Source organism: Macrobrachium nipponense, chromosome 4 (assembly GCF_015104395.2).
Source record: "Macrobrachium nipponense isolate FS-2020 chromosome 4, ASM1510439v2, whole genome shotgun sequence".
NCBI lineage: Eukaryota > Metazoa > Arthropoda > Malacostraca > Decapoda > Palaemonidae > Macrobrachium > Macrobrachium nipponense.
Genome location: NC_061100.1, coordinates 124,810,444 through 124,822,530, shown reverse-complemented (window position 1 = coordinate 124,822,530; position 12,087 = coordinate 124,810,444). Strand labels below are relative to the sequence as shown.

Below are 12,087 nucleotides of genomic sequence, written 5' to 3'. Positions count from 1 at the left end.
AAGAGATATGAGTGCCTGCACTTTTATACTATATATAGAAACAAGTTGAAGTATACAATGCTTATAATAAGCATAATTATGTGTGTATATACAGAAATAAATGCACAAGAAGGATGAATTATTTTCTTGTATGCTGAGATCAGGATTTAAGACATCTTTAAAACAAAAATATACACATGCCTCATTTTACATTTTTATATTTCCTGCTACTAGGTTGAAAAAAAAAATAGGTAAGGTATCACGTCCAATAAAGACATAGTTTCACGAATGTTTACTGCAACAACCGCAAACACTATCTGTAATTCCCGAATTCCGCTGAACATGGTGCAGTCAAACTGAATATTTTCAGTTTTAAAACATTTCATGAGAAACTTTCTGTCTTAGAATAGTGCACGTATCTGCAAGAAAACATACTAATGAAATAATTATTTTCAGATTAGAACCTGTCAGTATATTTCACCATAATTTCTTATTTAGATGCATACAGCAATAGCAACATCATATGGCGAAATTATCCCTATACTATTATCTATACTCGGTTTTTTCCATCTATCCACCCGCCTGTGGTGTTCGTGCATGGTAACACTGCGTCCCGGGCTTTAAATAGTTACGCTATGTGAAAGTTTTAGGTAAATAAAAGGATATCTGGGTGTACATTTGCAATTGAAACGTGTTTCAATTGTTTACTGTATGCGAATTACGCCGTTGATATTCGAAATAGAATATTGTTATTATTGTTGAATGTAAGCTGCCTTTTCGGGGTGGCGAATGGAACAGCCAGACGCAGTGGAGGGAAAAGTGCTCGCAATTAAAAAAAATTAAAAGTATATGCTGATATACTTACGTGTAATGAAGTAACACGTAACATAGTAGCAGAGTAGGTGTGGTCCAATAAAGTTGACATCTTGCTGTAGTGAACAGCGAGAGAAACACTTTTCCTGCCACTGTGTCTGGCTGTTCCATTCGCCACCCCGAAAAGGCAGCTTACATTCAGCAATAATAATACCCTATTTCGAATATTAACGGCGTAATTCGCATACAATAAATAATTAAAACACTTTTCAGTAGCAAATGTACACCCAGATATCCTTTTATTTACCTAAAACTTACACACAGCATAACTATTTAAAGCCTGGGACGCAGTGTTACCATGTGCGAGCACAATAGGCGGGTGGACAGATGGAAAAAAGCCAAGTAGTAATAATCTTGTTAATATTAGTAGGGAAACCATTACTTTTTCTCGTGTGTCCCTCTTTCACACTTCATGCTCAAGCAACCTTAAGAATTTGCTTCTTTCTAATATTCAGGGGTTATAAGAGATCAAAAACACGTTTAGCAGCTAATTCTGGTAAGGACCTGCCACTCTCCTTAGCTTAGAGCACCGTTCCACCCTCGCAGCATGCATCAAGAATTTTTTCTTTCAGGAAATGAAGCTGATTTACAAGAAGAAAAGGAACCACCTTGACATTTTGAATTGTTCTCTCTTTTGGCCCATGAATACTGCACATCCCCCTGTCAAAGAATCTGTCACTGTTCTTGAAGTACTCAACAGTCTGATAATCTCTAGGTGTTTACTGATCTCATGTTGTTGAAAGAGCGTGTATAGTGTTGTCAGTGTTAATTGCATGATGTATGAAAGTTCTAAATGAGTGAATTTTCGAGCATCTAAAATATAAGGCTATTTGATGTTGTGTATAACGTTTTTACTCTTGTTGTTTCTTGCAATCCAAGCAGAGGAATTCTCCCACCCTGGTAATGTATTGTTTGTACAGCTAGCCCTTTGTACTTGATACCCCCCACTGTCACATCTCTTCCTTGTTGTCTGTGCACTTTTATACACAAGCTTTTGTTTGCTTCTAAAACTGGAGCACTTTTGGTCTTTATGTAATATCTCTTTATTTTCTCAGTACTTCTAAAAATGTGTGGTAGAAAGTCATCCTAACCAAAGCTAATAGAGTAATATAGAGTAAATAACTTTGGATTACTTTGTATACGCAGAACAAGAGGGAGGCTTTACAGCGATAACGGAATGCACTGAAGATGCTGGTTCCGACCTTTACTGCTCTGTGCATTTGAGTCAGACGACAACAACAACACCAATTTCAAAAATAACAAAAACATCCAGACAGAACTACCCAACTCTTTCCCCGCTAGGGGAAGTGCTGTTAACACCAGCTCAAGAAGACTCTGAAACAACAGACAAGGCTAAGTTAACTTCTTTACACCCTTCTTTTCCCGAGGCAGCCTATTTTCATTATGACTCAGAAGAATTTCCAGTGAATGATTCTCATAATTATGATGATTTTGACTATGATTATGAATACACCCCTGATGATCATTATCCGACAGCCTTAGAGGGCTCTGATATTTACCCTGACTGGAGTGAGAGTTCTAATGACTTCTCCTCACTTCCATCTGGGACGGAGAAAGTCAAAGAATATGAGGAAATGGAACGAGAAATCAGTTATGATCCTCACTGGAAGGGAGATAAAGGAAGCCTTTCCATGCCCGTGCCTGATGAAGATTCGGACAAAGATCAAGAAAACAAAGAAACAATCAGTTCTAAAATTGATGCCTTTGAAGGTTCTGGCTTTAGAGAAAGTGATATGCATAACCTTTCACCTAACAACATCAATTCAGATTCTTATCCAACTGGGTTAGATGAAGAATATGATGAATATGAAGAGGAGAAAACAGGATTCAGTGAAGGGCAGAGCACTGATTTAGCTGTAGTTGGTAATAATCAAACTGTTATTGAAGAAGAAGATCCAATTATTTTCTCAGAAATCAGTGAAAATTATGATAATTTCATAGAGGGTACACTCAAAAGTACAGAAAGTACATTTATTGCAACAGAAGAGAATAGAGAAAGGTATGATGACTATTCTACCATAGATGAGGAAGATAGAGGACAAAATGTTGTTGATCGAAAACATTCTCATGTGGAAAATGAAGATAATGAACTTTCGAGAAAAGATGTTAGCAGCACAGTTCATCCAGTGTCTGACAAAGTTGATAAAGGAGACGAAAACGATAGCACAGCATGGGGCAGTTTCCTAACTACAGCAATCAAGACATGGAAAGATTTATGGGCAAGAGAAAGTAACAACAATAAAACCCACCATATTGAACAGAACGAAATAGTACATACTGAATCTCCTTATAGTGGTAATGGTCGTGGGGAAGGTCACCATTTACATAGTGAAGATGATAAGCACTCTGAAGAGTCAGATAGTAATAATGGGTTTGTTGATGCCCTTCAGGAAGTCCAAAGAAAATATGGAACTATCAGTGAAGAAGCTAACACTGATGAAACAGAAGAGGAGAAAGGTACTTCGAATGGAAGAGATGGATTAAGTCATATAGATACAGAAGACAAAGAAGATGAGGACTACTGGGAAGGAAAAGGTGATGATTTCTGGAACCGAGAAAATGATGGCAGTGAGGAATACTGGGAACAGTGGGACGAAAGGGTTGACAATTTATGGGATGAAGATTACGCAGAATATGATGACTACGGAAGCCCAGAATCTCCAGATTACATTGATTATTTTAGCACTAAAAACAGAGAAGGTGAGGACGTGCATGCCACAGATGATGAAGGTGATGAAGATAAGTTGGATGCTGGACCAACAGTTACAGAAGGCCACAAACATAAAGACAAAGACAGCACTGAGAGAAGTGAGGATGATTCAACAGGTAGTAAAACTGAGGACCAAATGCATGAAACTACAGAATCTACTGTCTCTGGTGACACTGTAGATGATGATGACAGTAAGGTAAACAAAGATTCGGTTTATGAAGATGATGATATGGAGAACTCTTTTTATGATTATACCAGTGGTACAAAGAAAGATGAAGAAAATGATACTTCCATATATGATGATTCTGGGTCAGAAGATGAAGATCTAGGAGGTACATCTGTTTATGATGACTTAGAGGGCACACATACAAAGCTTGAGTCAATTATTCCCAAATATGAGGATTATGAGCATATAGAGAAAGACCCTGTCAGGCCCATTTATGATTATTCTGATCCTGAAGACAAAGGGTCCGGCATTCTTGCATTTGATTACTCCGAGATAGAAGAAAAAGAGTCAGGTTCTACCAGTTTTGATTACTCTGAAGTTGATCTAAAGGCTAAAGAGTCTGGTGAACATCTATATGAAGATTTTAAGCCTGAGGAAAAAGAAAGACATTTTCCTCCTTTTGATTATACTGACACAGATGGTGATGTGGAAGACAAAGATATAAATTTTGACTTAGATACAAAAGGCACTGGAGAGGAGCATGATGTTAATGCTTATCCTGATGTAGAAGATGAAAAGAAAGAACAAGAGGACATTACAATTCATGGTTCTGGTGTAGGAGTCTTTGAGGATAGAGATTATTTTGAAGTGAAGGATAAAGATTACAGAGATCCAACTGGCAAAGATGGGAGTGACAGTGATGGTTTTGAAAGTATCGGGGATAGTGATGATGACAGTACCTCCGATTCATCAAGTTCAGGTAGTGAAGACAGACCTTTAGATAAAGATGGTGATGATTCTGAATATGGGTTACTTGGAGGGGTAGATAGGACTCCATATGATGAAGATGAGGGTCATGAAGGTGGAAAAGACTTGACAGATCAAATTTCCCAGGGTGAAGGGGAAGAAGACACAGCTGGAGACACAGATAAGGAACAACCCCTAGGGGAAACTAAACCTGATATACATCCTCATTCCCCGAAGGTCATTGACAGTGGCACTGTTGATGAAGCAGTGACCCCTGAAAATGACCTGTTAGAAACAATCAGTCCAGAAGATTATCTATTACCTTTTGACTATGATGCTTATTCAGATCCAATTGATTACAAGGAATATCCTGAAGTATATTATGATGTTGGCAAAGCAGACAAGGATAATGACTCACCAAGAAAAGGCCAGATTCCACCTGGGGGCTCTATTGAAGAAGAGGAAGAGACAGGACTGCTGCTGCCTGAGAGCACATCTGATTCTGACGAAGGCACACAAGAAGGCACCAAACATACTCCCTCTCCCTCAGCTGAGGTCCTTGGTAACATTCCTGGCCAAGGACATGATGGTGTAAAGCTTTCCCAGTCAGGTAACCCCCTTCCAAGTAATACATTATGGCACATGTATTATATGATACGTTCTACTTCAGCGGCCTGCTCTCTTGCATCATGAATGATATCTTACCAGTGTCCTTATTTTATGCGCAGACATCTGATTTTCACTGTACACTATTATCTTCCTTCCTGCATGTCTATGGATCAGAGACGTTCAGTGGCATGCGACTCGCTACTCATTAGTAAAGATTATAATGCTAAAAATCTGATGCCTGCTCTGATTCATTGTATACAATAGAGCAACTTTCTCCTGATGTACAGCGTCTTACTGCACCTCTTGCCTGAGTACTTTTAGTCACTGATTCATCTGCTGCACCTTTCTAGAGTGATGGTATCCCGTTCACATCTTCCCTTTCTCACAACACCTCAAGATCTTCATCACAGCTTATTATCTGTTTCATTTTACTGGACTCTCTCCCATAATAGTCCGCAGATCTCTGCGGGATCTGAAGTGATAGTGTATGACATATCATCACTTGAAAGAATAGGCCCAAACATTGCGTTGAGGATGCACTAAACTTGCTGTTTTCATGACTGAAAATTTTCTTGATGCTGTGATGCTTTGAAATCCCCATCATTAAACTCTCGTTGCTACTATAGACTTGAGTAGTATTGTGGGCACGAATACTCTTTTTAGCATTTAAGGAAGGAAGTTATTGTTAGGCCAACCTCCTTCACGCAAGCGCTGCTTCTATGGCTGAGCTTCAGACTGAGCTGTATTTATTAATCTTAGACAGCGGCATCTGTCGTGGTTTGATGACACTGAGGAAACGTGTGATCTTTCAGTCATTTTTCAAGGTTATGAGACATGTATGCTTTCAGAGACATCACAAGAAGTTTCAATTTGTTCTGGAAAACATTTATTCCTTTAAACATAATTTCTTAATGCTTTCCAAATGCAGAAAGAGGACAAGTTATGCTAAAATTTCTTCTTCTTCTTCTTCTTCTTTTTATTATTATTATTATTATTATTATTATTATTATTATTATTATTATTATTATTATTATTATTATTATTATTATTATTTCCTCTTTTACTAAACAATTTTTACTGGGACTTGACGAAAACTCTCAAAACATTTATTAGCCACGCCACGTTCACGACATTTTAAACTTGGATATCATTTCCTCCATGCGTGTATATACATATATGTGTGAGTGTGTGTTTGTGCGTGTGTGTGGGTACCTAGTGTCAACATACAAATGCTTGTAAATTGCACATATTTATATTATCTTTACAGAAGTAGGTAAAAGTAGGCCAATGTTAATGGATGAAAAGGTTATAATGAGAAAATTTATGTATACACTGTATTTGCACGGTAGTCCAACCTCATGCAATATTATCTGTATTATATATTATAAATATTGACTATCCCAAGCTCGTGACAGCGAATCCTGTTATGTATGAAAATATATCCATAAACAGACTGACAGAGCGTTGTAGAAGAGGTGCATACATACATACATACATTACATACATATATATAATATATATATATATAATACTATATATATATATATATATATATATGTGTGTGTGTGTGTCGTGTGTGTATACATATATATATATAAATATTATTTTAACCTATATATGATATATATATATATATGTGTGTGTGTGTGTGTGTGTGTATACATACATATATCTATATATATATATATCTATATATATATTATACACATCTGTGTCTATATCACTCTATACATATACATTATTGTATTTATAATAATATTACATTGTATTACGAAGGGGTTTTCAAATCTAATATAACAACTATTATATTTAAAAAATATATATAATATATATAATAAATAAATATTATTAATATATAAAATTAATAAATAATAATAATATATGTTAATTTGAATTTAAAAGTTAATTTTTAAATTAATATATATAGTTTCTATATATACTTCCATGTACATAAAAAAAGAAAATTAACGTTATATTTGGGCATTGTTGTTGAAAAGGGCTAAAATAGCACCCGAGATCCCGAGATGTAACATTTTCTTATATTTCCTGTTTTGTTGACAAGAAATGTTTCGCCTTCACATATACTTATGTGTGCTGAATGTAGAAATAACAGGTTGTCTATGTACCATCCCCCTTAGATACACTATCGGTACAGATGAATACATAACTATAGACAATTATCTAAGGCAAGTTCTCTCTCTCTTTCCGGTCGTGCAGAGTATCATACATCTGAATCGTCTTCACTCATTCATTTCACAGTATGGTACCAGAAAACTGAATCAGGATGGGTGCACAACTTTTATTTAAAGTGAAAACGAGAGGGATATTCACTTTTTCTATTCCGTGTGTTTTTCTATTTATATTCCACCACCTTCCTTTACTGCTTATTTCTGATGTCAGTTTTTTCCAGCTATTGTTCATTGTATGAATACTATGCTGTAAGATTTACGGGCAATATTAATATATAAATCTACTTTAATTGTTTGTTCCAATAATAATTTACAAACGCAACCAATCCGTTTCAAAATTCCAAATAAACATCTAGTTATGAATTATAGAGAAGGGTTTTCATTGAATTTAAACGTAGAACAATGTCATTTATTTAGGTAAACCCTCTTGTAAGCACGTATTGTTGATGTTCTGAGTTAGAAAACAAAAGTTAGGTGCAATGACAATTAAGTGTATCCTGACCTAAAATATATTTTCAACTAAAATACTACATACATAAATAAAATTAACTTATATTATATAATCTAATATATATATATATGTATATATATAATATATATATATATATATATATTATATATATTATATATACGTATATTATATTTATTATATAAATATATATATTATATATATATAATATATAATATTATTGTATATATAGATATAATTATATGTGGTATTCATCTTAGGGTGAGGTAGCAAACATGCTGCATTACGATCGTCATTTAATCCACTTCGCATCCTTATAGGCAGTGATAAGAAAATTTCCAAAGGCCTCTAAAGGTTTTAACGCTGCTATTCAGATATAGAGGCTTTAATTAGGGAAGATCTCTTGAGAGGATGTTAGCTGGAGAATAAAGGCTGTATAATACTCTTTAAATTCAGCAGACATCTTCTTGTATTCTTTTGTACAAAATATGATGTAAGATTTCATTTGAATATGCGTATTAGGAGAGGGTTTATTTAATTTCTATTGCACCTAACTTACCTCTTTTTTTTGCTCAGCATAATATGATTAAGTGTACATTAAATGAAAATCCTTCTATATAATTCAACATTAAATACTTGTATGGAATTTTCCAACAGACGGATTGTATTCGTATCCTATTATTGGTGGGGCAACCAATTATAACAGGCTTTTATTTCGTTTTCATTTTACCCTTAAAGTTCCTATGCAATGAACAACAGCCGAAATAAAAATTATGTCAGACTAAATGAATTTAGACTAAAAAGATATAAACAGATCGGGAGAGTGGAATGAATTAGAAACAGCATAGAGGAAAAAAAGTGCAACTATCCCAGCCACACTCACATTAAATAAACAATGTTGAACGCTTTCATCTTGATTGCTTCAGGTTTTCTAAATGTGTATGTATACAAACATACACAAGAGCGCAAACACACATTCACATAGAGCATATAAGGGTAAAATATCTGATACATATACACATACGCTTTTGTTACATACTGGTGTATTTACCCTTGTATGGTTCATCTTTGTGCTACACATTGATGAACAAATCCAAAAAAGGAAACCAATTTCATTGTGTATTGCTTCCAGAAAAGTAAGACTTCAAAATCAAGCACATGATTAGCCCTATCAAACAAATTTAGATGTAACCTTGTGTAGTGTACTATGCAGACAAAGTTCAGCATTCCTAGACATCTCAACAATATTTCCTCATTTTATTGTTTCTCTGTATTGTTTTTCTCTCATTATATCAAATCCGGTTTGGCTACTGTCTCAGAGAGCTCACCGTATCGAATATGATGCTGTGTGATACCACACAGGCACACTGCCAAACCACGACGTGCACTGGGTACATGTGATAGTCCCAGTATAAACCTACACCATATTCATTGAGAGAGTATCTCTTGGTTCTAGGATGTTACGTCAATGACTTCACTTGCTGCTTGAATAATTTGCTATGTTGGTGACTGATTTATATGATCTTAATTGACAGATGACTACATTTTGATTTTTGGAAGTTTCTTTAAAACTTCTCAATGCTAAGAGGAAAGTCTCTCACCATTTTATTCTAGGTGATCATCGCAAGTCTCAATTTGCTCACCATGATTACTTCCGCCTTGTTTTGGATACCAGGCCACTACGGTCATTTTTTATGAGCTTTTTACATTTTGACGCTGGGCGTAACACCGCCCCCAACTCATTTTTTTTTAAACACCAACTCTCTAAGTGGAGACGAGAGGAGACATTTTTTTTTTTTTACTTAATAACGTCTATTTATTGTAAATAAATAAATAGCCCCTTTATCCTTCTTTAAGTAGCTTTGTTTAAAATAAATAATTAGACTTAAATCCTTAATGTATTTTTGACTAATTAAGATATACCAATCCACTTTTCTGAATCATAGCAATGAAGCTTTTAGAATGTCAGACAAACACCGACAAAGAAAGCCAGTAACCGGCAAGCAAGCAAAATGACTCCTTATCACCCAAATTCTCTTTCTCCTATCTTCGCAAATGCAGAGATAGAAACGCCGGAGGATCCAACCGTGGGAGCCGTCATGGAGGAGACGAACCCAATCTTATGGACCTGGTTCATCATCGCCGTCATGGTCGCCGTCACCATGATTTGCATCGTGTTCTTCTCCATGTGGGTCTACAGCCACAGGTAAGCGTCGCCTTCAAGCTTCATACTGATTAATACATTCATTACTATAAACTGGCGTTACAATACCTAAGGTTATTGACGCCTCGCCACCGTTATGTTGAAAAGAAATGCGGAACGAAGGCAGGGGTCAGCTAAACCAAGATCTGATCACCACCCGCCAATGAGTGAGCCTCAGCCGTACATACGTCCTGGTTAGTGTCTGAGAATTCTGACTCATTTTAGATGCATCTGGAAACTCATTACGAACTTTTGCCGCTCGAACCTAAGTCCTAAGGGAGAAGGTGTTTGAAAGTTGGATTATATCGCTCAGCTCTTTCTTCACTAACGCCGGTTCATTCAGAATTTTGGGACAATTTAAGCAATGCAATTTCTTTCAGTACAACTTTTGCTTTTACACTATTTTTTCATAGTTAGACCTTGGTTTGCTTTCCGTTCGCTTTTCGTGCCTTTGTATGAAGTATTGAAATATGTTTCTCTCGAATTAAACGGAATTATATGAAAAAAACAATCTCTTCAAGTTTAACAAGATGTTGAACTATTCGGTTTTTCTTGTCACGTAATTGTTATCACAACCTTAAAAACGACAGCCGGACTAACTATGAAATTAGAGTGGAATTAGTTGCCAAGAAACGTGGAGACGTTCAAATGAACGACTACTGATATGCTAGCTGGCATTTGGCAGCGGGTTTTGCCAAATCAGTTCTTAACATTTAAAAAAAATGCTTGTAAACAGACAGTCAGGTAGGAAATCAGCTGTTTTCCGACGGCATTGTATGCAGGTGTTTCCACTTATCTTGTGATGATTTCTACAACAAGGAATCGGTCTCATATGAAAGTAATTTTCTGTCACAGTTTTTACCATTTCATGAGCACTTTGGTCGAAATTAGACGTTCTTGTTATGGCGACAGTGTGGAATTCGGTTCAAGATTTTCTGAATTGTACTAAAGAAACAATTTGAACTCTCTTCAAATGCACATAAATAGCAGTTTCAATAAAAAAACCTTGAAATTTTTAATTAGATCAACTATATGAGAAACAATTAGCAGAGACCATCTTGCTTTTAAACTTAAAGCCAAATATATTCAACTTAAGACTATGATTCTTTTCGTAAGTAAAATTTCGCGTCGCTTGTTAAATGTTGGGTGACCGGTTCGAACGGTTCGAAACAGTTCTGGGTACATGGAATGCGAACATTTCAAAATGGCTATAAGTCTCCCGTCTGAACATTTCCTGTGCAATTTTTAGCTGTAATTGTTATTAGAATGCTTATCGAACTTATTTCTTCATATTGATTGACCTGCAACTGGGTTTCACACACTTTCATATACTCTGAGGAAAGTTTCCTTATTTCCCTCCTGTGTGATATATTCTATACTTATATGATTTTAATCATTTACTGCGTGACAGATTTATTACATTATAATACTAAACGATAATAAATCTCTAAATACTATTGGCAAAATGAAGCTCCGAAATGATAATTTGCTTAAACTCGGTCAGAGAACACTTCGTGAGCTCAAAGAGTACTTGGTGGAGGAAAAGCTCAAGATATTGTTGTATACGAAGATGACAGAGTGAAGTCTTCCGAAAGTCAGATTTGATGGTTAGTGGGAGGAACAGGAAAAAATTGTAGCATCTGGCGTATAAGACTTCTCTAAGACAATGCGCTCTATGCACATACTGCTTGCCGCGCTTATGATGACTGAATGTACTCCATAGAACATAATTTAGTAACTTTGTTGACAGTATTTACGTTCATATCGTAACAGAATGAATCAATGTAACAAATTAATCAAGACCTCTAAGATGAGAAGAGCAGAGATGAAATGATCAGTTGCGTAAAGGTCATATTAAAGTTTATGAGCTTTAACACAAACAGAAGAATAGTGAAAAATCACACCAACATGAAGAAAAGGATCAGTGAGATGAGCATACTCTCATAACACAGGGAATCTTTTCCAACTAGAGTTGAGATTTATGATGAGCGCCTTCAGCATGACTGTCACTATTATCGCCATCATTATCTTCTTGCTGTTTTAGAAAATATCTTAAGCATCAGTGCCATTACTGTCATGACTGCTGGCTCTTGTTTATCTGTTTTACATTTCTCAAGCACC

The 12,087-nt window shown here is 35.7% G+C and overlaps 1 protein-coding gene across 20 annotated transcripts in view; it reads left to right on the top strand.

Annotated features, from left to right (window-relative positions):
- LOC135211127 (neuroglian-like) overlaps window positions 1–12,087 on the top strand; it is a 318,561-nt gene that overhangs the window by 286,265 nt on the left and 20,209 nt on the right. For 8 of the 20 annotated variants that reach the window (XM_064244263.1, XM_064244259.1, XM_064244264.1 and 5 more), the window contains exons 29-30: window positions 1,732–1,752; window positions 9,825–9,969. In XM_064244263.1, the coding sequence (XP_064100333.1) occupies window positions 1,732–1,752; window positions 9,825–9,969 (166 nt within the window). Of the gene's footprint in view, window positions 1–1,731; window positions 1,753–1,998; window positions 5,234–9,824; window positions 9,970–12,087 lie in introns of those variants that run through there. The other 12 variants (XM_064244248.1, XM_064244252.1, XM_064244261.1 and 9 more) reach the window with 10 other exon arrangements.